Here is a 27,324-nt window from a genome sequence, read left to right on the forward strand (position 1 = left end):
TTCTTCAGTTGTAAGAGGCAACAACACATTAATTATCATCTAAGTGCTTATGGATGCATATGGATTTGCTTTCAATTTGCAGTTCTAGAAACTCTGCTCTTGGAACTACATGAAGTGTTATGAGTAATAGCTTACAAAAGGGAACTAAAGACAAAATTCCAATAAAGCAGAGAACTGAGGGGAGTTTTGCTAAATGCACCTTTGGTTCACAAAGTGGGGTTGATACTGCTCTTAAACATTGCTTTCTGCCAAAAAGTAAAGAGAGTGAAACTGAGATGAAAAGGGGTGTCTGCCATAGAAGAACTTCCACATTTGGTTGCCTTGCTATATGACTGCACCAAAATAATCCTGCCTAAATGCACTGTACAGAGACAGTGAGGTGGGCAATATAAGACTCCCCTGCCACAAACCCAAGAGCCAAGAGGTGGCACAGGGAAAGGCTCAGCTCCTCCTGCTGGCCTTCGCCAGCCTGCCCTGCTAGAAGGCCATTATATCCACAAAGTATTTTCTTTTCTTCCATTAGTAAGAATATTGCCAGCATGAATTACATACTGCATTCCCCAAAAACTGAACTCCCACCAATTTCAGTGTGACCTGGAACCATTTCAGGCAGATTATATCAAAGATTAACCTGTCTAAAATACGAATATAAAATAAAATTCAAGAGAATTGCATGTTGCCTGAATAGGAGCATATAAAATAGCCCTGCTCAGAGCTTCACAGCCAGAAGTGGATGAGACAATGAATTTCCTGCTGTCACTGGCATTAAAGCAGTAGGTCTTGTTATGTTTTCCAGCCAAATTGATTTGTTTTTATGCATTATCACACTGTGCATGATGTGCACTGCAAGAAAGAGATTACTTCTTTCAGAACATAGATTCCTGTCTAGTATGAACTGATCTAAGTTCAGCGAAATAAGTGGGACTACACTTGGTAGCTAACTGTGAAGTTGTCAGACAGAAAATGAACAGAGTACTGAGCATGTTCTTCACTTTGTTTCTGTCTTCTTTTCTTCAGAATACGACTTCACCTTGTTTACATACTCTATCAATTTCTTCTTGGCATCAGTGCTGAATGTTGTTTGGGATCAGACACAGAGGGCAAGTATTTGGCACCCACAGATAGAGATGGGAGGAGGATTCGATACTGTGCTGACAATAATGTGTCACTTTTGCAATAATGAATGATGAAAGCATCAAAGCAAAAAAATATAGAGGAAAGACGTTATTTTATTACATGGTCTCTTAATGAGGTGACATAACCATCAATTAGCTGATACACAGTGGTTCTGCAGATCATGGTGCAGCCCAAAACACAGCATGAAATATTTGTTTCAGAAATCCATGGGGTTACTTGCATGCCTAAAATACATACTGAGGTCAGAGACCCAATGGGGAGGAAACCTGCCAGTCACTGCAGTTTTCATCATGAAAAATTGCTATTTTTTAGGATGAAGTTTCTGTGTCTCAGCAGAAAAGCTGGCTGTATTTTGTTTAACATGAATAAGGCACCAAAGGAACTAATGACATGTGACACAAAACCTGACAGACTTCTCAGGACAGTTCAGTCTCTGCTTTTGGCCACCTGTTAGTGGCAGCCACTTCAATTAGCAGTTGACAGACTTGCAGACACCCCCCCTTATTTCTTGTCTCCCTCCTACTTTATTAAGCCTCTGTGTGACAACCAGCCACCTGTAAAGCAAAGGCTGACTACCCACTGGTTTGATGCCACATCTGTAACACTTGCTGGGTTACTCAACAACTATTCTAGGAAAGCAGCTCTGGTTCAACCAGGAGATGCTGAGCTGCTGCCAAAAGTGGGAAACGGGGTAGACTGACCAGGATGCAGGTGAAGAGGCTGACAGAGGTGCTGATGAGAAGAAGAGAAATGTGCCAGAGCACAATACTGGGTCCAGAAGACCACAGGTATTGTTCCCAAAGAGGAGAGCAGAGGGAACAGTAGGAAATTAATTACTGGAGGAGGCTTTTCTTCCTAGGGCTGTGTACAGAGAGCAGGAATACTAAAAAATTCCCAAATTTCCCAAATTCCAACTTTTAAATCTTGCCAGAAAGAGTAATGGAATATGCACACACTGTGGGCCAGACTTCATGACAAGCATTTATACATTAAGGAGTGATTTGCAATCAGTGTACGAGCCACAGGCCTTGGCATTAATAAGCATTAGTAAATGGAGTGAGATGCTTCTCCATGGATGGCTTCAAGTGTTACTTTGAGGAGTACTGCTGTATCAGAGCAAGTAGTCCAGAACAAGTCACTGGAGACAGACAAGAGGAAAAGCTGAGAATAGGTGGTTGGGGAGCTAGTAGGAGAGTGGCTCTGAAATCACTCCCATCTGTGAAGGATAAGGACCTTTAGACATGGGGAAACTTCTGTGATCACAAGGCTGCCCAATACCCACCTGCTACAGGTACAAGCTGAGCATTGCATGGAGTGTACATAAATTAAGATGGTTAGTGCCATGTATTTTTGTTCTTCCTTGAAAACCATGGAAGCAGGGAAAGGAGAAGACTTGTAGTGAATCTTCCTACTCATAAAGAGGGCTGTTGCTGTGTGGGAAGGATATCATGAGTAAAATGGGATCTGAAGCAGAAGGTACAGGCCTCATCCTAGAGACACTAACACGCAGGAAGAAGCTTGTGCAATGCCAGGATCCAGAGCCTCGGGCTCTCTCCTGAATGTGGGCACTTCTGTCTGGGAACTGAACCAAGTCTGGCCAATTCTTCTGAAACGGTCTTTTGGAATCCTTTGGAATATTTTGTGCAAATGGTCTAATGGTTGAAGCACTGGTCCACAGAGGGGGAACCTGAGTGAAAAGCAATCCTGAAGATGAGGGTCTCAGCTTCTCAATCTGTTGTCCCCAGGTGCTCCAATGATGAGCCACGAGCATGACCCTGCTCCGAGACTCCTCCTTGAAAGCAATGACACTATACAGAAGAGAGGTCAAGTCTTGTGAAGAAAGGGTAAAAAAGACAAGACCTTGTGACTTGGTGCCCAAGTGCCCATTGTCTGTCTCAGGGGTGTAAATTGCTGTAAGGATTTGTTGGGTTGGTCTCAGGGTGTTTCCACAGGAAGTGGATAGTGACCTTGCCACCTGAGCTTGTTTTCCAAGCACAGGATTCCTGAGCAAACAGATTTCCTTCAATCCATCCTGTCCAATGCCTACTTCCACTAGAAAGAGGGGTGTTCCTTCAACAAAGATCGAATGGAGGTCAGACTGGGTCTGACATTGGAAATTTTCAACTTCTGTAATTATGGACAGCTTGATTCATGAAGAACAGAAATAACAATCAATCTGGCTCTAAATAGGATTCAGCAAAATGTATACAGGGTTCGATCCAACCTGGAAACGCCTCAATTTCTAAAAAAGCTACAAGCTTAAGAAAATCAACAATTTTAGCTAATGGTGCTGGATAATTAACTCACAGCTATGCAGTAGTCTGTTTCCTTCATTTCCAGTTGGACATATGCATCTTGGGTTAAGCTTGTTGAAAATTTTCAGTTTTATGCACCCTCCCTCCCATATGTTTATTTTACAGATTTTAACTGCAGTTGGTGTATTGTGACTATGTGGAATTTAGCACACTTTGGCATCAAGCAGCACCTATAAGCAACATGTCCTGAGCATGGAACACACAATTGTCTTGGTTCAAACTGTACTCTTTGCTGAGTTAAATTTGTGTCTAATACTTCCATTAATTTTTTATTTTTCCTTTTAAACATTCTTAATTTACTTCTCTCAGTCTGGTTCTAGTGTTTGTATGAAGAATTCAGCTAATAACTGAAACTCAGAGAATGAAAGAACATTATTTCTGCTTATCTTCTTTCATAAAATTATATTTTACAATAAAAAATGAACAAAGAACATACTGATACATATTTCAATCACATAAGCATTTTCTCTTCAGTATAAAAACTTAGAATGAGCTGCTAAGAATATTTCAATGTTGTAATTCAGAAGCTGACATTTTCATAAACTAGGTTCCATAAACCCATGGTTTGTATTTACATAAATATAAATACATATACAATATTTTAAAAATGAAAATATGCAAATTACAGAATCCAAAAGCTTGATGTGTTTTAGTTTCAACCAGACTTTCTGAGATTTCACAGCGCTGCAAAAATGCCACTGGATTGAGCACATCCACTCAATGGCACAAATGTTCTGAAGACATCCTTTGGAATATAAAATGATAAAAAGAAATACTGTACCAGTTGGATCGAAGTCTGGAAAATAATCTGGACAATTCTGAGCAGTGAGCCTTCCAGCAGGTGTGTCATCCCAGCACAACCAGCCGTCCCATGTTCGGTTGCAGAACAGACCTGGACATTTAAGAGGATTGCAAGAGTTAATTCCACAAAAAAGTCCCTCTTGAACTACTCTGCTCTAGCCTCTCGAGGACTATTGCTGCAAGAGTGCAGACAGTCAAATTTTCTTTTTGTAATATACCCCTTTGTTATTGTTACACTTAGAGTGGCATTCAGGTACAAGGTACTTGTTTTTGCTGACCTGATGTTAGGGGTGTTCATTTTACCAGAAAGTTACATTTTAAAGCACATTGAACTGAATTTTGAATGTAGCCTCCAATCTTACAAATTTCTCTTCTTCATCCTCTTTCTGTCAGCTCTGAGCATTAGTGGTACCCAAAGACCTGTGAGACACCCACTTTTCATTTCACCTTTTGCTGCTCAGCAGGTCTGAAAATCAGGTGTTGGGAATGTAAAGGTAGGAAGTATTTCTGGAGACATCCCAGCTAAAAGCAACATTTTCAGAGACAGGTCCCTGTAAAGCTGTTGCCTTGCTCAACCCCAGAGATCAGTGATGTAACTACAAATCCAGTGAGGCAGGTGCAAGACTGATCAGTAACAGGCAGGTCCTGCCTGCTGGTGCTGTCCAGGCAGGCATGCTGGGATCCTGTCCTGGTCATGCCCGGGTTGGGAAGGTGATGCTGTTGAGGCTGGGGGATGTTCCCAGCCCCCAAACTCAGCAATGCTGGGAGGCAGAACAGCTCACTGCTGACTCCCATTAAACAGATTGTACATGCCATGGTCCTCAGAAATTGTGCTCTAAGACTGCTTTCTGTAATGTGTAACATGACTCACTGTGGATTTATACTAGGAACACATTAAACCCCCCCTACACTTCCTGGTTACTTTCCATTCAAAATCAGTTTGTGTTGGGGAAAAAGTATTTATCACCAAGACCATCAGGTTAAAGTGAAATAGAATGAGAAGATACACCTTAGCTTTTTTTAAACTCTGGGCCGGAGGAAGTCTTAAAATCGAGGTTGTTTTTGAAAAAATCGTAATAGAAGGTACCCAATAACCACTGAAAGTTATTAACATATGGGTAGTTAGTTGCTTCTAGAACTTTTGAAAACTATCCACAGGTAAACTTCCTTACTGAAGCAAGAAAGCTGCTAAAAGACATCCGAATTGTTCCAATTTGCACCAATAACTGTTTGCAAGTCAAGTAGTTGTTGATAAAAAATAAAAAGCATAAAAATTTCAAAATTATTTTTTTCCAGATTAGATCTTGTTCAGAAAAGAAATTTTCATGCATAGTTTTACTTAATTAGTTGAGATGTTATATATTTATGATATATATTTATATTAATATATATTTAATATATTTAGTACATAAATTATATTTATATAGTACATATATTTTTCAGTTATCAAGTTCAGTATGTTAATGTTATTTGTTCACTAAATTAACCAATCATCGTATCAGCAGTTTGTTATCTTTCCTTCAGGCATTGTCATGTTCTTCTGTGTCTTCGAAATGTATCTGAAAAACTTTTTGAGCTATTTTTGTAATATCAAAGAAAAAGAAGACTAGAAAATGATTGAAACTTGAGCTTGTTTTTGAAAAGTAGTGCCAAATGGAGTTGGAGGGAATATCTAGTTTTAAAACTTTGAATCCTTTGCCTGGCCTGATAAAGAAAAATAATCAAATAGGTCAAGCTGTGCATCATGGGCTTGTCTTCCAAGGTAATTATCAGGATATGTTTATATATGCACACATTTATCTATATCTGTGTATCTATCTGTGTATACATATACACACACATATATATACACATACTGTGTTGTTCTGGAGGGGTGGTCATATGTTTCCATGTGCCTGAGCTCCTAATTTTATTATGTTTTCAGTTCAGAACGCAACTTCAGTGGTGCTGGCACCATTCTGGAGTCACCCATTATCTTTATTCTGAGTTATAAATTAATTATAAGTTAATTAAGTGCATGTTGCTATGAGCTAACAGCCCCCAGTGGCATCACTTAAATCTAGCAGGCAGCTGAAGGAGTGCAGGCACTTCCCTGCTGTCCTCCTGTGACAACACTGCCCCTGAGAAAATTACTGGGAATACATGTCTTGATACATATGAACTCCCAGTTCATGCTGGAAAATCCGCCCTTTGCAACTTATGACAAAAGCAAAGTGCAAAAGAAAGGTGAATCCAGTGGTTACTGCCAACGGATGCAAAAATTAGGTGCTTATAGAGCTGGAGTCATCGAACAAGAAATGAAAAGCTATTTCCCCCACAAGTCCAGCAAGTAAAAGGCTTATTTATGCCTGAAACATCATTCCTTCTATCAAAAAACCCTGTTTAATAGTGGGTATTCCCTACTATTCACCTGAATTAAAACCTATTTTAAGCAGTGGGAATCTCTGTATTAATTTCCAAATATTTCTGCATCTAGACCTTATTATCTTAACATCTAATTCTTCTTTGAGTCTTCTGGAGCCCAGTAAAGATTTTAAGATAAAGAGATGTAGAAGTGTCTCCATTCTCATATTACAAAAAATCCCATGTTATCTCAAACACTATTATTAGGTTGGGTGTTTTTGTTAATTGTTTAAAATATATTTTCTATTTAAAATATGTCCTCAGTATCTGTGGTTTACTTGCATAAGTCTCACACTACCTGTAATATCCTTGTATCTTCATTAATATCTTCTAAGAGAAAAAGTGACCAGAACTCTCAGTCCCAAACAGAAATGCTGCTTTATATTATGCAATTGCAGCACCACTATTGTTTGTCATTTTCCTTTTTATTAATCTTCATATATGCCTCACATTCAGTAAAGATGTTTTATAAACCTCTTTATATACATACATGGACCCTCTTTATATACATACGTACAACTTGTGCAGGTACAGAGCACGACACCCAGCAGTCAATACACAAATGGTAAAAAACTGAAACAGTGAATGGAGCAAACAGAACACTGTTTATATTTAAGGTTCACAATCAGGTGTGAGCTTGCTGAGAGGTTCAGGAAAGTGCTATTCCCCAAGCAAGAACAAGAGAGATTTAAGCAGCAAAGCATTGGAGTCAGAAATTTAGGTGACAGAGGGAGGAAGAGCTGTTGATTCCCTGGGCTCCTTCCAGGCTTTTTCCTCTTTTTGCACCTAGGAGGATGCTAAGTAAGTGAATTTGATTACTGCCTGTGGAAAGGAAACTGCACCCTGAAGGAGACTATAGGTTAGTATAGAGAAGAAAATATTTCTTTATAGTTATATAACCACACATGGCAAAATACAGATTTTTAAAAAGCCCTTTTTACCTTTTTTCTTGTATGGAGGAGCTCTGTTCATCCTCTCATAACATTTGAACTGTGAATCTATTATCTTCTGCCGTATGACTGAATTTTCAGTTACTACTGGCTCTAATGTAGGATCAGTATAATTTACAGTAGAAGAAAGACTTGGAACAATTCTCTGTATGGAAAGGAAAAGCTGTTAGTACGACTGAACAAACAAAGAGGATTAAATTTTAAACAAAAATAGAGGACCAGAAATTTCTATTAGGCTTTCTTGAAAGACCTTTTATTTGTATGTATGTTTATCATTATGATGGATCTCATACTACTTACAAAGTAAATGCTGAATTTTATTTGTTTACCCCATGAAAACATAAGATTTTAACCAAGTCATTTTTGTTGGTGAAGAGGTCATTAAACACTTGATAGTCTTCAAAATCTTTTCATTTAATTTAGTGTCTGCAAGAGAATTTTCTATCTTCCCAAAGTTACACCCTTGTATTTCTGCTCACTTGTACTGATTTAACTCCAGACAGTGCAGACCAAATACCTCAGTGCCACAGCCTTTGCTTTGAACTGATCATTTCATGTTTTATGTCACCAGCTTTGAGCTTCTGCAACTGTTAAGGTCATAGAAACACAGGGTAGAGTTTAAACCTTGATACCTGACCTTAGCTCCTAGTTAAGCATCTAAGCAAATTCCCTAAATTTGATAGTCTAAATAGCAAGGTCCTCTTTCATCTGGTGGCATCTTCTGAATTATCCCATTCTGAGCTCCCTGCAGGTTAAAGGAAAGGATAATTGTCTCTGGAAGGTAAAGATCTCAGCTGGAGAGGTCAGTTATGTTCTTTTGCCATGCATCTATCATTCTTCCATCCATCCATCCATCCATCCATCCATCCATCCATCCATCCATCCATCCATCCATCCATCCATCCATCCACTCCTCCCTCCCTCCCTCCCTCCTTCTCTCTCTCCCTTGTGCAGATGGAGTCTGCGAGCAGAAATGAAAGTATGGAGCTTCAGTTTGTTCTGTTCTGTCTCAATCTTGTATCATGAGTCTTCTCTGCTTGAAGCAACTCAAAAGCAACATTGTTGTAGCACTTTCCTAGCATCACCCTCTATTTTCCCATATACTAAATGGTACTAAAGCCATCACAAACACATTCAGATTCATTTTCAGGCTGTTTCAAAATCTAGGACGCTCATAAAAACACAAACTTGACCTTTTTAGCAGCAAATGGTAATACAGACATCTTTAGGCATGCATTCATAGTTGTTTGAACTGAAAACATGACAAGTTTGAAAACCCAAATATGGGCTTTCTTCTTACATTTTGCTGCTCCTTTTTTATTTCACATCACAGGCAATTGTATTCCATCAATATATTACCTTTTACCCCCATTTTCCCACTATAATACCATGGTAAAATACATTGCAAAACCACAATGTGTTGGACTTCATTGAAAAAAAAAAAGCCATTACTTTTTTCCTGACACTACTGTGCCAAATCATGTCAGTTTAATCTTTTTTTTACTCTTATATCAAATCAATTATGTTTTTCCAGTCTCATCTCATCTCATCTCAATCTCCTCACATTCTTTTGACACAGACATTTTCAACAGTATACACCTGCTAGTTGAAGAATATGGAGACAGTCGATCTTGTTGTACCTAAGTAGGTGCTTGAAATAAAATAGGAGGAATAAGAATGAAAATATTTTCTGGCAGAGATAATTTTATGTAAATTGTAGATGGATGTATCCATCACATGCAACACCGCCATCCATCTCCCCCAAAGATACACTTGGACAATGAAGCCATTTGGAATATTTCATCTGGTCATCCAAGTGAAAAATTAAGTATTTTGAAAGTTAGAACAGGAAATACAGAAGCAGAGCCAAACATCACAGATCCCTTAATTTAAAAAAGACTAAAGGGAGCAGCTGGAGTCCCCAAGAATCATTTAAAAACCAGCCAAGCAAAATCCTAAATCCAGCACAGGAAAGTGCAAATGAGGTTCTTCAGACAACCATTGCTTTGTCTTAGCCCTTCATGTCCATGTCCATGACACAGGCTCTGGTGCTTCTCTGAAGTGATTAGTAGATACTGCATGCTAATTTTCCCCATTCTTATTTTGAACTATTCCCAATTCCAAGCTGTTTGCATTCAAGACAGAAATAACAGTTTTGTCACAGGAAGCTAGGAGGACTTCTGTGGCTATGCCTTTCTTCTTGATAATTTCTCTGATTCTGGGCTAGTTTGGGAGCACATCCATGTGTGAATGATGGTTTTCAGGGGTGAAATACAATGTGGACACTAAAGTCACCTTACTCTTACAGATATTTTCATTACTTAAAGTGTGCAATTCCTGAAGAAGTCAGCTGTTACTGGGTACAGTTTAAGGAGAATATTTTGATACTTGGAGGTAGAGAGTACCTGTGGTGGTGGATAGCTTAAATGTCTTGGGTTGTGTACAAAATCATGTATGAGTGCTCAGCCATGTAACCAGGAGGCCTATTCTACTGCCCCTGCACAAGGCAATTGTGGAGCAGCTGAAATTGCCAGCAAAGTTTCTACTGCCAACATTTAGGGCAGGAATTCACTCAGACCGATTAAAAATATGGATGAGTTGTGTCACTAAAACTCATCAGTGGAAATCACTTAATGGCTTCCAGTAAAATGCAAGTAAGTTTGGATAAAAGTAGGAATAATAACACTAGATTTATAATTCTCTTAAGTGATTAAAAAAATTTAATTTTTTAAATTTTTTTTTTCTTTTTCTTGCTACTGAAAACAATGACTCAGATTTTGAAAGTATGTAATTGCCCAAAAATCTTTCCGGGCACTTTTTATGTAATTGGATAGCTTGTGTGTGAAATCAAATTAAGGAGTTATACATAAGTATGTCACTGGGATTGTTCATCTATGATATGCCCTTTAAATCTGCTCTTTCCGTTGACTGCTATTCCTCATTTTTGTTTGCCTACATTTGAAAAGCTGGCCTTGGAAGCTTGAAAACAATTTTCTTCTGCCTTAAAATCAGATTACCACTTCAGCAGATAAATGAAATATTAATTTTGTGGCTTGCTGGAGGTGGAGAAGTAATATCCCTGTTAGAAATCCCGGCTTTTCACCATGCACAAGAGAATCCCATTTTCACTGCCCAAAACTTAACGCCAGACCTCCCAAAGTCAGTGGGCTGATGATCCAGCCTTTATATACCTGCAGTTCAGACAGGCAAGAATTTTGATGCAGTTTGTGATGTCAGATGTTATTATTTGTTTTAGTCTTCTTCACTCTTTACTGTAGGGGTCAGAAAATGGGAAATAGGGCAGGAAGACATCTCTGGTCATTATTCTCTTGTCATAAACAGCAGGAGCTTGGGTATGGCTGGTTACACGGGTGGGAAACAGTGTGTATCATGTTAATGGGAGAGGCTGGGAATGTCTCATAAATATCTATGTATCAGTGTTTGTATGAGCTCTCATGGAATTAATAATTTTGACTCACTTCTGCTACTATGTTTTAAATGTTTTGTCAATGTATTTTAGAAATTAAGACTTAAATGACACATTTGTACCACAAAAAAGCCAAGGTCAATTAATCTTCACCTGGTAACTACCTACAAATATTGAATCTACAAAATGTGGAACAAATTTTAAATGTTTTGAGTCCATTAATGCATATTGAAAAGCCTTCCCCATCCATTCATCAGGTACTTTAGATGGAAACATAGATTATGTTTATACAACAAAGGAATGCTTCATTCATTTATAAACATTCTTTATTAAGGAAAAATAAATAATTCACAATAATCAATGTGATCATTGCTTGGAAATGCACTGAATTCTTCAGAAGAAGACAGTTTAAGTGATGTCGCATGCAGCAGTTTAGCAGCCGTACATATGATGTCACTCCTAAAAGTCCAAGTAAATGACGTCATACATACGACCACCAAGCCACCACGTGACAAATGACTGATACAGGAAAGTGAATTATCATTACAAAAAGAAATAACAGGCTGCTGGGAATGCTGAAGTTCACTTTGTACCTGGAATGAGCAAAGGATTCTGAGAAAGCAATTTGGCTTCATTATTAAACTCTACAGAAATGAACAAACAGAGCCCTGGTTTCTGTAAGAGAAACTGCTGTGAACCTGTGCAAGACTGTGCCGCTTCTGCAAGGCAGAACCCAGATAAAGTAAGCATAAAATTCTTCCACGTTTTTCCCTCAAAATGTTGGACATGATGAAAAAGCATCCCCAAATATTTTTCTTCTGCCATCAAGGAGCTTGCAGTACACAAACAGTAACTATACACGACATTTAGGAAAAGAAATAATTTGTAGCTGTCTTTTGTTTTTCCCTCCTTCCACTAAATATAGTAATTTAGCAACAATTATCGATGAGCTCTGACTAGTGCAAATTCTGGATGCTCTAACTGTCTGTTATTGATTTCAACAGCTCAAACATTCTTTTGGTATAATTCTTTCAAAACTGCTGTGTGCAGTCATCTCTCTGTGGATCACTAAACTCCTGTTCTTCAATACATCACATTTTAGAGCAAGAGCTCAGCATGATTTAGACGGGTTGCAGAGCCCCTCTCATACCTTGATTATGTTTGAACCACTTTGCACAACTACTGGTGTTGGGACAGATAAGCAAACAACTGTGATACCTTAGGAAGGCCATTAGCATACAGTATTCAGTAAACATAATCATTTCTATCCACCACAAGTGTGCTAGGAAGCAGCAGGCAATTTCTTTGGGGTAATACTACAACATGATATGTTTTACTTAATCACTGAATGTTAGAATTTTGCCATAGTCTACCTCTGTTGGAGCAGGATGGTAATTATCTCAGTGAGATCCCATATGACTAACACGGCAGAATTTGGCAGCTGTTTAAACAAGGATGAAATTATCAGGTGCACTAGATGAAGACAAGGTTGTTGTAATGAAAAGCAAGTCACAAATCTTACAGTTCTTCTCTATTTCCACAAGATCTGCTTACATGAAGAAGCTTTACTTTCATTTTAGCCTGATGAAAACTGTGGGCTAATCCAGAATACTTCATGGATATTTTCTTCCAGGTCTGATTAACCTCTTGTGAGAGGGCTCTTTACTGCAATCAGCTGCATAGCAACAGCCTTGTTTTTTTTTAAAAAAGCAAAGATGTAGTCAAAATGTCCTGATCATCCCTGAAACTGGATGAATAGAACAGAACACAGAATTCCTATTTCTTGGGAAATGATGAGCAGCTTGACTCACAAATTCTCACACTAATTCTTACCACCTTAAAATATCAGAAGTTTGCTTTCCAGAGCTTCCCTTGTGTGAGAACAGGTTCAGAACGTGTGAGCGCACATACTTACAGCATGAAGCAACTCATAAATAGTTGCACAGGGAAGTTGTGCATGCAGAACAGCAGCTTCCAAAGGCATGGATGGTCTAAGGTGATGAGACCCAGGGGCATCTCACCATCCAAGGATGGGGAAGACCCTGGGCTCCCAGAGGTTCCAGGCAGCAAGAAGGCTCAGAAGAAGCAGGATAAAGATCTTCAGCAGCTCTTCTGGCCCATGAGAGATCTGCTCTGGACCAGATGCTAGAAGAGATGCTGTCCAAGCAGGAAAAGGCTTGTTCTCACTGTACCTGCCCAGGCATGGATTTCAGATATGGACAGTGAGAGCCACTGAGCTGAGCAGGAGCCCAGTGGAGTTTGTGGCCACACCACTGCAGCAGTGTGTGTTGCCCTCCCAGCTGTGAGGATCAAACAGGTGCATCACGGGCAGCTCCCCCATCACAGTGGCAAGTGCTTGACTAATGGGTTCAGGAGGCTTGAACCTGCCCTACCACAACTGTATTCCAAAATACACCAGTTTGTGCAGTTGCTGAAAATTACATTTAGGTTTTCATATAATTAATTTTCAATGTTTTTTGAACAGGAATTTTTCACAAGTCTTTCAGGAGCTAGAAAGCAGTACCAGACTCTGCCTATCTTTGTGACTGAGGCTTGGTAACAATTTAACATATTTGGACTTAGTGAATGTGCACAATTTGTTTTTCACTCAGAATGAATTTATTTTAAAATACAATATTGATTTAGTGGACCTAATTGAAAATAGTGCGGCCTTCAGCTGCAGCATCCATTTAGTCCTTACTATGCATGTTGTGGTTGGCTCAGGACACAAAATTGGAGTATGTGGGAAAAACTACTTCATCAATCCTCATTTCCAAGGCCATTTGTAGGCACAGTCTTACTTGACAAAATAAAGCAGAGAATACAAATCTCTTCTGTCAATATAATGAAAAATTGATTGGTTACACAGGAAAGAGACCCAAAACTTCTTCTTCTTCCTCACTTTCAGCAGTTTGATGCTGCTGGGCACACTGTGCTGATGCTCCATCTTTCTTGTGAAGAGAAATGTACACTAAGGACATGAGCTAATTGGTCACTAATTGGCTCACATACTTGAGGAAACAAATCTCAGTCATGTTCTGTGGCTCCCAATAATTCCAAAAAACTAAAAAGCATCAGTATAAAGTGAACTATGGCATAATGAACAATTAAATTTTGTAATTAAATTCCCTTTGTATAGTAGAGGACTATATGGTGATGCATTATTGTGCATCTCAAAGCAAGAGAATCCATCAAAGAGAAAGACAGTAAGGAGTTGCTTTTATTTCCAAATTAGGTTTTGGAACAAGTTACATTTCAGGTATTTTTTGGCAACGACGAGATATTATGGATCTGTACATGGAAGTGCTATTTATTCTATATGAAAAAATTCATGCATGAAAGAGATTGTTTCTATCAGAAGGTACCAAAACCCCTTGGTGACATGTCTAATGGAGGTGGTGGGGAGGAAGAGTCTGTGCACATCAAGTAAATAGGGTCTGTGACAAAAAACTGAAGGAGAGATTCTAAAAGAATCTGAGGAAATGTTCTGCAAAGCACTAACACTGTATAGAGGGCAGGGTGTGCTCCAGCTCTGAGATTGTGTTAGGGAATTACAGCTACACTAAGAAAAGAGATTTCAGGTAAAAGTCTCCCCTACTCAATAGGGGTGACCACCACAGGGGAACCACCAGCACCTACAGTGGGCCAAACAGTACAAGCAGAGAGCCTGGAGCCCAGAGGAGAAATCCCTCAAAAGGTTGTGTTGCTTTGCAACAGCTCACAGTGACTAAGTGGGAGTGCAGGTCACAAAAGAGAATATGACAGAAAACCATCAAAACCTTAAAAGAGGGGAGATCTAGGGTGATAGGTAGAGGAGAGGCATGGGAGATCACTTCTGCCTGTGTCACAAACCACCTTAATTACTGTATTTTCCTCAGCCTCAGACAGTGGCTGGCATATCTCACAGTTCTTGGAATGAGGGAGTGATTTGAAGAAACAACAGAGTGGGGACAGCCTTTTTGAAAGAGAGACACCCCTTACTCATTGCAAACCATAAATAAAACAAAATATGAATGGCTTCTACCATCTGCAGATGGGGAAATCTTTTGGTAAAATGATTGAGGCAAAATACTTTTCATATTAGATCTTACAGCAGTATTCTGGATAAGTTTCACAAAGGAAACAAAGCTTGTTTGTGGTCTACATCTGTGACCGTGGCTTCTTTCCTACTGAAATGGAAGTTAACCTAAGAGATGTCAGAGTAGAGCACAGTATGCCCACAGTATGCAGTGGGGAAAGAAGGCACACAGAGATTGGAAGCGTGAAAATGTAAGTTAAATTATTCGTTCAGGCCAGAATATGAAGTGCCCTTTGATGCAAAGATATTTAAAATGAATGCAGATGCAGATCTCACTGAAGAGTTTTTAAAATAAATCCTAGCCCTGGAGTGCTGCAGGAATGAGCGCAGAACTGACACTGCACACATGCTGTCATGGGTGAGAGATTTAAAAGATCTGGGAACAGGGCAAGGATCAGTCCTTTAGGGCTGACCTACAAACTCATGCTGTAGGTCAAAGTACCTTGAGTGCTCAGAAGTGCTGTTGACAATTGTAATTAACAGAATATTTACAGTTCTCTCTCTTGACTGGGAGCAAAATAAGCTGGATCTGCTTCTTCATTTGGCATTGGCTTTTTATAGGAAGAATTGCAGTTCTTTGTCAAGACCACTAACCAGCTAGTCAGATCAGATGGGATTCAAACCAGAAGGAAGCTGGTCTCTCTCAGGCTGTTTGTTACAGACATCTCTGACCATGGGTGATTTCATAGCCAGTGCATTGTCACATGCACCCTTGTAGGATAGGTAGAACAGCCAACCCAAATGGTCACAAATGCCAGAGCACTCCAGTACACCTCAGGGTAGAAGACTTCTCTCAAGCACAGAGAGGATTCCTCAAATCATTAACTAATTCTGGACAAATTCTTTTGAGACCAATTTAGCAGAAATGTATTAACTCTGTTCAATTCTCTCCATCTCTTCAGCTCATCTTTGATGGAGGGTCCTAATCCTGAACCATAAATTCAATACTTTACTGAAGTAATGTGTTCTTTGCTGTTCTCCTGGATTCTCCATGATCTAATTTAATTGTTTCCTTTTTACCTCCTTCTACCTATCATTCTTGTTCTGTTCTCTACTTTCCTTTCCTTTTTTATCTATATAAATTTAAGTGGCAAACAACACTGTGGACAAGCTCTGCTAGGCTGAAAGGAGAGGTACAACCCAATGAGTAAACCAAGTAGAACAGTTGCTTATGGTCTCCAGCATATTTTCTACAACATGTGAATTTCTTCTGCTTCTACAACATGGGACTTGATGAGGAGATGCACAGAGATATTTCACATTCAGATGATAAAAGAGAAGATGAGAAGCAGAGGGGCAAGAGGAGCTAACCAACAGAACAGAAGTAGAAGTAGAAGTAGAAGTAAGAAGAAGAAGAAGAAGAAGAAGAAGAAGAAGAAGAAGAAGAAGAAGAAGAAGAAGAAGAAGAAGAAGAAGAAGAAGAAGAAGAAGAAGAAGAAGAAGAAGAAGAAAAAAACTTTCTTCAGGAACACAGAGCTAGAGTTAGATGGGGAATAAGGTGGCAGACTGCCAGACACCAGGGTGCTTGTTCCCAGTAGCATCATTCAGACATATGATGATCATTCTGTAACTTAGGCTCTGGGCAGTATTCTCAATTCTGACTGCCTGTAATGTCTATGATTTTATGATGATTGCTAATAATTTGAGGTTTCACTAGTAGAGATCAGTAGAAGGATTCAATTTATGTGAGAGGTATTTAGTCAGGCAGAAACGAATTTACTACATGTCTAGAATCACAATTACTCAACCATGTTGCATACATTAAAATAAATGTAATGTTGACATGAAACAGTTGAAAACAGCATTTGAATTAACAGATTTCTATGATTATTTTTAATTTCAGTTGCTTTCCTAATAGCAGATCAACTATGAACAGTGAAAATCCATCACTGCTTAAGTCAGTTTGTCTCACAGAACAACATTAAGGGCAGTTTTCAAACACACACGTTCCCATGATATGTTTCAGCCTGTAAAACACAGAAATGAAAAGTTGCATGCACAACCTTCTTCAGACTTGCAGTTCTGTCTCACCAAGAAATGCAATGCCTTCAAGTTAAAACTTTTATTAGATAATCTTATTAATCTTCTTTTGAGATTTATTAGTAAGGAAACTCTTTCCTTCACCTGTGCAGTACTCATTTTTCTTAACATCACCACAAGTTTAAATACGGCAGGTGTCATGAGCAGTTCAGTTTTCTTGGACTTACAGTTAGAAGGATGATGAGTAAGAAGCAACTCTGGGTTGTTTTTTTCATTGTGGAGTCTTCTTGGAGAGACACGTTGTGGATGACCCTTCTGGGAATTAAACAAACAAAAATAAAAGCATTATTGGACTTTTCTTGTTACGATAAATTCCTTGTCTTTGTGTACAAGCATATTTTTAGACTTAGACTGAACTCTGTGCTTGTGGTTGTTTGAGCACAGTTCTACATGTGCTCAAGTATGATCTGACTGGAGGCTGGTACACTTTAAATTTAGTGTCCTCTATGAATCTCTGCTGATAAATGCAGATGACGTGGGGTACAGCTCCATGTTACTGGGTCACCAGCAGCAGATACTGCTGTGTCTTTGCCAGCTGTGGCTACCTTGGTTGTCCTTTTTCAGCTGCTTCTAACATAATATAGAGCTGCAGACCTATGAACAATCCAGATATTTTAAACCTAACTTGCAAAACTCAGAAAGATCCAGTATGCAAATAAGGGTAATAGCAGCTCAAAAGACATGTTTTTGGGGCTAGGGAAAGCCAGAGTTTGAGCAATCTCTAGCTAGGAGAACAAGCACGTGTAGCAGGAAAAGAGAAGCTGGGAACACTGTGGGACTGCACTCTCCATAATGCAGCTGGGCTGTGCACAGACACTCAGCAGGGTGAGCCTCGGGCCATGGAGCATGACTGCTTCAGCACAGACTGCTGGGGTTGCAGAGCATGGACACGACTCCACAGGTCTGCAGGGAACTGGATCAGCAACTTTTTGGTTTTCTGGGATTTTCCTACATCAACACTCATCTGGCCTATCCGGCAAAAAAATCCAGGGGCCACCAGGTATAATTTTGTTGCTTCACAGTTGTGGGAGTTCAAGCAAGCAAAGCTCTCTGCATTAACACATCATTTTAAGTTTTATAAAAATGTAATTTCTGCATTAAAGTGAGACGTAGTTTTAGTCAAAACACATTGTGCCTTCTGACATCTCACAGGCCACTCATGCTGTATGTGCTGAGCAGCATAGGACATGGGGCTGTGATCACCTTCAGTCACAGTAACACAGTGAGCACTCACACACCTCCATTCTTCAGACAGCTTAAAAACTAGAATTTAGGTGTTCTCTGCCTGAACAAACAATCCTGAGCACCCTACACATTTGAAACCTATGAATTTAATGGGAAAAAGGCTTGGATGCTTAGACTAGTTGACATGCAGTGAATAACGCAATGACTTGTGTAACATTTGTCTCAGCAACATCATTACAACAGCTTTTCTCATCTTTAAATGGTCTGGAAGGGCACCCATTTTCAGAGGGGAAATGAAATATCCCATCTAAATAAAATATTAGAAAACTAAATGAAATATTCCATCTAAAGCAGAAATACGTAATGTCAAAATGTAATAAAGATGTGGCACCGTCACGTCAATGTAGTACATGTGATCCAGTGGGATCATTGCAGTCATGTGTCACTGAGATTACATAAAACATAAAATGATGGCAAAGAGGGCTCAGAGGATTTGTCTCTAATAGGAAGTAGTCTTATTATTGTCTGAATCTTCCCAGAACCATTTTCTGCAACAGAGGTAATGCAACATGCGAACGATACAGTAATAATATGTAGTTACACTATGAGCCACAAACTTGCACTTGATTATTTGTGGTAGACAACTCAATTGAAGCAAAAACTAGACATCTAGATCAGAGAAAAATGCCTTGAATTGTCTGCATATTTTCCAGGCTCTTCCCTGGAGTCTGTATTGGTCCAAACTGACAATAAAGATTAATGAAGAACATATAAACAATGGCTCTTGGACAGCTGCATAGTGAGCAGATGTACAAGCATGAGTATGGTGTTCATGCAGTTACACACTGTACTGCCATGTGTTCTGCAGCATGGTGTAAAGCCACTCTGGTGGGTGTCTCTCTTCTTGTTAGCCTCATCCCTTCCGCTGTGTCTGCATCTGTAGAGATTTACTATTAACAAGACAAAAGAGCAATTTGCCTTACAAACTGTCAAGAGTTTCTACCAATGGCAGAGAGGTTAATACAGTACTGTGACCTAGAAAACCTAAGCAAAATCAACATCAGCTGAATTTACCTGCTTTATGTCTGCTTTTCCTGCACTTTGTCCCAAGAGCACCTGCAGCACCATGTGGGGTCACAGCTGGAGATGCAGGTAAATCTTATCCTCCTGAGATTTTGTGAACATTTGTTATTATGTACTGAAAGACTATTTAAAATGTTTCTTGCTCCTGTCTCTCCTAATTAATAAAAGAGCCATCTGTAAAATATTTAATACATTATTTTCCCCTGAGTTAACTAAAATGACTGCACCATATGATACTACATATGAGTAAATGAATAAGAACTATTTCCCATGCTGAATCTTAGCTAGTCTAATTATTTCTAGTAATTTTTCTTTTAGCCAGCTGTAACCACAGGAATGGCTGACATGCCAGATAAAATCCAGGACCTTTTTTGTCTTTTTCACAGAAGTTTATCCAGTGGCACAAATTTCAAGAATTGTTGAACAAGAATAATTTAACTATCAAACTATAAAGCCCCTGAATAAGAAGAGGTTTTTTTCTCCTATAAGCATAAGACTGGCCCATAACACTACAGCACACTTAGGCTGGCATCAGTACTGGGTCAAGGATGATGATCTCATTGAAACTAAAAGGTACATGCAAACACAGTGTTGGTCAATGGCAGGGCAGAAACAACAGGGAGGCAGAAATATTCACACAAGGAGAACCCCAGGAGATGGACCTGTCAGCCTCCAGAGAGAGGAACAAACCATGATCTCCATGGCTCTCCATCTCCAGTGATGGCAGTTCAGGTGTGACATGCCAGGCAAGCTGGGATGTGCAAAGCAGTGTGCTCAATGCCTGCTGGTTTGGTCTTCTGAGTTAGAACAATCACCTTTTCACACAGGCACTACAGCCCATGGGCAGCTGAAGGAAGGCTGGACAGCCCTGAGCACTGGAGTTTTCCTACCAGGAACAGAGGGTGGAACGAGAAATGAGTCTGCTCACACCATGACTCAACCACACATCGGCTTCCATGGCAGTACCCACTGGATGCTGTTCTCCACGCCTTCTGGTTGCTCAGGACCACCTGACTTGTCCTAACTCCACAGCCACACTATGAAGAAGTCAGGAAATTTGTTTTCAGCTACACAATTTAAAAATAGATTTAAATTTGAGTTTTAATTTTTTTTTTTTTACAATTGCTGATGGAGAAATGGTATTTCAAGCTGTTTTAAGGATAGGTAGTGCAGATGTTTTAAGGTCTGCACAAGTTTTTCCTTAGATTGTGCTTATTTCCATAAACAACAGGAATTATAGAGTATGTGCTGATATTTCTTGGGATAACTGGAGCTTATATAAGAATGATTACTATGGCAATGTAATATAGTTTCGAATTACACCAAAATTTGTTTCATTTGCTGAAATTCCCAAGCAGGTTTTAGGTGCTATGTTGATTCCTGTTCCCATAATATTTAGCCTTTTTCCCTAAGTCCAACAATGTCCTTACTCAATATTAAGTTAGCATAAAATGCTTCATACATTTCAATTTTAAAGTACAGTAAATTCACGAATACAAGCCGCACTGAGTATAAGCCGCATTGCTGGGTGTTGGCAAACATTTTGGTTTTTGTCCATAAATAAGCCGCACCCGAGTATAAGCCGCTCTGTGTTCGCAGCGAGGACCCGCATGCAACAAAGTTGCCAAATAGTAACAGAACCGTGGCAGGGCGGGGTTTACTGGCTTGGCTCGGGCCATGACGGCTCGGGGCTGCTGACAGGGCTGGGTGGCCCAGCTCGGCGCTGCTGCTCGGCGGGCCCGCTCGGGGCCGGCCGCCGCCACCGCTGGGCTCGGTCACCCCGGCCCAGTGCTGCCCCGCGGCGGCAGCGGGGGCACAGAGCCCACCGGCACCTGCGGCGGCCATGGGAGCCGGGGATGTAGCCTGCCTGCTCCTGCGGCGGCGGCACGCGGGGATGGGAGCCCCCCGAGCCGCGGGGCCAGCCGGAGAGAGCTGCCCGCCTTCCCCCGAGCCGTGGGGCCAGCAGGAGGGAGCTACCCCGCCTTCCCCACCCCCTGTGCTGCCTGCACGGAGCAGCTCCACCTGCCGTGCAACAGAGTATCAATTTGTAACAACCGTTAAATGCAGGGTTTTACTGGCAGGAGCTCGACTTTGCAGTTTGCACTGACTTGGTTTGCACTCCCAGGGTTGAAAATGTCAGAAAATTATTTGCATATTGGCCGCTCCTGAGTATAAGCCGCATTCCCGGTATGGGAGAAAAATTTTGGTCAAAACAGTGCGGCTTGTATTCGTGAAATTACTGTACCCATTTTTAGGGACCATAAGCACATTGCTAAAGCCCAAAACTGTATTAATTCAGCCCCTGTTGCTTGGAACAGTTACATATGACATCCCTAACTGATATTTAAACTAGAATATTGTTCTTCCTTTACAAATGTATCATTTATGTAGCTCATTATGTGCTAAAGTATTCCTCCTGCTTCAGCTACAGCAGTAGCTTGGGATTATAGCTGAAACTTATGTGTGGATGAACACAGCATCCTACTCAGCAAAGACACCTCTTTTTTCTTTGTCCAGATATCTACAGGTGTAGTACTGTGCTGGACTAGTTCAATTCAATTACAATTATCATTGGGTTTTCCAGAAGATAAGACAACCCTCCCTGCAAGCCGTTTGCACTAGGCCAACGAGAGAAGTCAAATTTAGTTAGAAAGAAAGGATTAAGAGGAAGATTTAAAAGAAGGCAGCAGAGCAACAATTCTTTGCCAAGTTCTGAAGAAACAATAGAAAGAAAGAAAGAAAGAAAGAGAGAGAGAGAGAGAAAGACTGGAAAAAAAGAACGTCTTTAATTGTTCTGCTCTGATAAATCTGCAGTGCCATCTTCCGCAATACTGCTGACATACCTTTGGAAAAAAAAAATGCTTTTCAAAATGGTTTTCAAAATAGGAATTTGAGGAGCTTGGCTAAGTACAGAAGTGTGATGCAAAAATCTCTTTCTTGGTGTGTTTATTATACTCAGAAACTTTGAAGCTTCCTTACAACCTCCCTACTAGGCTGCAAGTTCCTTTGAGAGTTTACTTTCCTCTCTATGCAGCCTTCTCAGGGTGACTAGCTGGGTACACACCTCAAACCACAAGGTCTCTATGCTTTCTTACTTAGATAAGGCTTGCAGACCCTCCTGGGGAGTGCCTTGACACTCAGCACAGAAGGCACCAACCTGCTCTGCCTGCATTAACACTGAACTGAGAAATGCTGGGCAGACATCACTGAGCAAGGCACAGGCAAGCCAGCAGATCCTGCTGCTGAGTGTTCAAAGTGTTTGGATCCAGAGAGGACGTTGCAGGCCTGAGTGTGTAGCCAAACATGCAGATATTTTTGAGGAAAGTATTAAAATTATCCCCTCACTCCCAATGGGACATTTTACTGCTGGATTCCTAATTTTGGCCACTGCTTTGGGCCAGGAGTGAGCCGTACATCACACTTCTACAATCCCAGGTCTTGTGCAGACCAGAATTGTGGTTATAACCTCATCAGACACAGAAATGCCAGGAGTTTAATCCCCATGCCTGAGATGGGAGTAGAGCCAAACCCTCCTATCTCCCTAGGACGTTCTCTAACCATTACCTGCAGTAGTCTTGAAACGGTTTAAGCAGCACCAGAGTCTCCTGGCATTTCCAATAGAAATGGTGATCACTGCTCAGTTATTTCTCATATGCCAGAAAACTGGTGACCATGAGACCATCAGTCCCAGGCAGAAAGATGGGTCTCCTTACAGTCTCTAGTCAAGTGTCCAGGGAGTTGAGGGAAGGCAGAAGATGTATTGACTCTTCTACTCCTGTACTCCCTGTGGCTTGCCTTTATACAGTACCTCAATGTTTTGTCTAACCTTCCTTTTTTAATGGGAAACCCCTGAGAAATAAAAATTCCAAATTCTCAATTTCTGGTGTCAGGAACATAAAGACATTGCAACATTAAAATTGCAGTTATCTAGGACACTTACTGCTTATCTCATTTATTTTGTGAGTCTTGGAGACCCAAATGCTAAGTTGTGTGATGACTACTCAGTAGTTATTGTAACAGATCACGATTTCCATTAGCTTGCCTGGTGGAGATTGTGGACTGCATCTCGAGTGTGTGCTATGTTAACAAAACTGAAACTATCAGCCTTGAAAAATAGGCAATTTGAAATAGGCAATTTCAGAATTATACAGAGCAAATGACCAAATAATTCTGCTTTATCGATTAATTTGGATTACATGGGAGCTGCAATGTTTGGTGCTTCATTTTTCTATTTAAAACCAGTCAACAAAAAGGGGTTATTTTACCTTAGGTTTCCCTTTAACCAAATCCTTTTCAATAAGCTGGACAAAAACAGACAGAAAGTAGCTACAAACTTGTCCATATTTATTTTTAAGGTAATCACAAAGTTTTCTAAGCCCCCACATTAAACACCTCAGCAGCCAGTGTGGACATACACACCAGCAAGGAACTGAAGGTGGTGGTTCGTAGACTGGTAACACAACAGAGACAAGTATACTACGGTAATTTCACTATTACAAGCCGCACCTGATTATAAGCGGCATTTCCAGGTGTCGGCAAATTTTTGTTCTTTGTCCATATATAAGCCACACCTGATTATAAGCCGCACATTACAATACAAAGTGTGATAAAAGGTATCTATTCTACCACCATCTGTTGAGGGTGGGGGCAGTGATCCTTATCTCCGTGGGAGATGTTCTGCTAATGGGCCATCCATTGAAACCAGGCGGGGCATTGTTCTTTATCTTTTCACAACCCATCCTTCCTCCAGCAAGTAATTTTCTGCTAATGGCCATTGAGTCCCACTGTGGGACAGATAAAATTACTGCATCCCATTGGAAGTTGCTCCAGCCAGGGGGAAGAGCCCGACATTTCTTACCAAGATAAAAACAGAGGCTTTGGGATACTAAGGGAGCCCCTTTCTCCACTGGACTCCAGAGGAAAACCGGATTTCTCCACATCACCACTGGACCTCCAGAGGGAAACTGCACCTTCTACAGGAGCACTGCTTCAACTGAATCACATCTGTCACTGCAGGAGGATGCAGCCACCATTTAATGGGACTGCTGCCAACACCCTGCCTGACGGGGTGTCAGGTTGTACTCTGACTTTGTCAGTGTTTGGAGTTTGTTTCTTTGTAGCACTGTATTTCTATTTTAATTTCCCTAGAAAAGAACTGTTATTCCATATCTTTGCCTGAAAGCCCCTTGATTTCAAAATGATAATAATTTGGAGGAAGGGAGTTTACATTGTCCATTTCAAAGAGAAGCTCCTGCCTTTCTCAGCAGACACCTGTCCTCCAAACTAAAACAGCAACTTTTTGTTATTTGTCCATATATAAGCCGCACCTGATTATAAGCCGCACTCCGGGCTCGGACCAAAATTTTAGTCAAAATGGTGTGGCTTATAATCGTGAACTGAACTTTGAAAGAGCCAAAAAAAATTTTAAAAAAAGCCGAGAAATATGTTTTGAATTGGAATTATTTATCTAGGAATTTAAAATACACAAGCCAAACTATCCAGATCAGGAAAGGCTGAACATTTTATGAAACAAAAGATAGTAAAACATCAAAGGAGTTAGAGGAGCTGATCCCTTCTACCTGCCAGAGCATAACTTAGGAGGGGAGTACTAAGGTATCTGGCTGGGCACTGACACAAATCCCATCTGTATTACTTGTAGGTTTGGGTGAGCACAGCACTTCTGCATCTCTAATGACTGTAAATTGAGGGTGATGCCTACTGCTTATTAGTAGCCAAAAAAACCCTCAGTAGCCAAAAAAACTAGTTCTCCAGAGCTTAGTAGGCCATTGCTAATGACCCTCTTGGCTGTTGGATGAGGGGTTTTATGAGGTTGCAAGTAAAAGCAAAGAAAATTTCAGGAAGTAACTAGCAAAGTATTTCAACGGATTTGTTGGCAGATAGAGTTTGGAATACTTACAGAAACCAAATTGTGTAATTAGTTCCAAAGAACTTCGTTTTAGTCTCTTGTAAATGTCTTCTGTGAAGTATTTTAGCTTAACATGTTAACTGCATTATGTGAAGAGTTGCATACCAAGCAATTCTGTAGTTTGGCATCTACAGGACCTTCTGTACCTTGTTGCATTTCTCTAAATTTGGCAATATCATTCAGTTTTACTCAGAAATAGTAATAGCCTGAGGGACAAGGTTTTATGCCTGTGCACCACAGGCTCTGGGGATACAAACAGTGGTTAAAGGAAGGGGTTTAGAGATGGAGGAGATGGTGAGTAGTAACAGCACATCTGTCCCTGCATAGATCAATTTAATTTTTGTGGAATTGAAATTAAAGAAAAGTGACTTTTATGCTTTTGCAGTGAAAGAAGAAGCAACACATACAATTGCATTTTTACTTCAGCCACAATGCAGTACAGAAAATGGATCACACTGTGACTCTGGAAAATGAGTTCATTGTCTTCTATCACTATTCAAAGGAAACTCTCTTGAAATAATCTTACTGTGACAAAACAATGATTGTTCACATAAGGATTACATGAGGGTCTCAGCATCCATCAAATATCATAGAGTGGTTTGGTCTGGAAGGGGCCTTTAAATATCACCTAGTTCAAAACTCCTCTGCCATGGGCAGGGACACCTTCCACGAGCCCAAGTTGCTCAAGGCCCCATCCAGCCTGGTCTTGAACACTTTGGGGTTTGGGCATCCAAAACTTCTGGGCAACTTGTTCCAGGGTTTCATCTCCCTTATAGTAAAAAATTTTTCCTAATATACAGTCAAAATCTACCTTCTTTCAGTTTAAAACCATTGATCTTTTCCTGTGGCTACCAACCCTGGTAACAAACTTTATCCCTGTCTTTCTTGTAAGACCCTGTTAGCTACTGAAAGGCTACAATTAGGTCTCCCTAGAGCCTTCTCTCCTCCAGGCTGAAGACCTCCAACTCTTTCAGTTTGTCTTCATAGGAAACAGCTCCAACTCTCTGATCATCTTCATAGCCTCCTCTGGAGTCATTCCAACAGGTCCACATCCTTATGCTGGGGCCCCCAGAGATGGATGCAGGACTCCAGGTGGAGTCTCACCAGAGCAAGCAGAGGGGCAGAATCCCCTTCCCTTGATCTACTTGCCATGCTGCTTTGGACACAGCCCAGGATACAATTGTCATGTCACAATTTTCAGACTTGATGGTGAAGGCTTTAGTTTTTTTGTTTTTACAATCAATTTTGAAATACCAAAGTTAAATGCAAACCTTACAGTTCGGAAGCAACACTCGGGATTTTACTGGCTCTGCTTTCAGCAATATTTAAAAAAACTTGCTAAATCCCAGGATTTTGTACCATGTTAAAGTCAAATATTTCCAATCCATGGAACAAAGAGGCAGAAACAGAAAACTGTGCAGCAAAGCAGAGGAATGAAATCTATAGCAGAGCATTCCTGCTATTCTGAGTGCTGGAATAGCGGGCAGATGACAGCAGCTACACTGCAGGAATGCCTGGTTTGCTACCGAGCATTCCTCAAAGCAGAACTTCCTTGCCATTTTGCTGAACCATTATGAATCTCTGGTTTAGCATGTCACACAGTAGCACAGTATAATTTTAGCCTTTTAGGCCCAGCTGTGAAACATCTTTTCAAAAGTGCTTGCAATTTTTGGAGGACTTTGCAGCTGTGCTTATACAATAAGAAAATATGTAATTATCTAATTTTGGAGACATTGCAGCTTGGACACAGCCAAAAGCTTGGGATGAATACTACCCTGCTTTAAAACAAAGGTTTGAAAAGAATTGCATACATTTATGTCAGGCTAAAATCTTTCGCATAGCCTGCAAAATTGAAGCAGACATTTAGAATTATTTTCTCTCTATATAATATTTTAACAGGGAATACAGCTTTCACAGTCCTCATCACCTGCAAAATAACTTTTGTGGGTAAGACTAATAATATTGGTGCAATTTAAAAG

The 27,324-nt window shown here is 40.2% G+C and overlaps 1 protein-coding gene across 6 annotated transcripts in view; it reads right to left on the reverse strand.

The window, feature by feature from the left end:
- The window catches only part of CALCR (calcitonin receptor), a 170,161-nt gene that overhangs the window by 53,099 nt on the left and 89,738 nt on the right, over window positions 1-27,324 (reverse strand). For 5 of the 6 annotated variants that reach the window (XM_033054456.2, XM_033054443.2, XM_033054449.1 and 2 more), the window contains 3 exons: window positions 17,319-17,406; window positions 7,598-7,751; window positions 4,234-4,344 (listed from right to left, as the gene is read on the reverse strand). In XM_033054456.2, coding sequence (XP_032910347.1) covers window positions 4,234-4,344; window positions 7,598-7,751; window positions 17,319-17,366 — 313 coding nt within the window. In that variant the 5' untranslated portion in view covers window positions 17,367-17,406. Of the gene's footprint in view, window positions 1-4,233; window positions 4,345-7,597; window positions 7,752-17,318; window positions 17,407-27,324 lie in introns of those variants that run through there. The other variant, XM_033054459.1, reaches the window with a different exon arrangement.

This window comes from Catharus ustulatus, chromosome 1, assembly GCF_009819885.2.
Source record: "Catharus ustulatus isolate bCatUst1 chromosome 1, bCatUst1.pri.v2, whole genome shotgun sequence".
In the NCBI taxonomy this organism is placed as follows: Eukaryota; Metazoa; Chordata; class Aves; order Passeriformes; family Turdidae; genus Catharus; species Catharus ustulatus.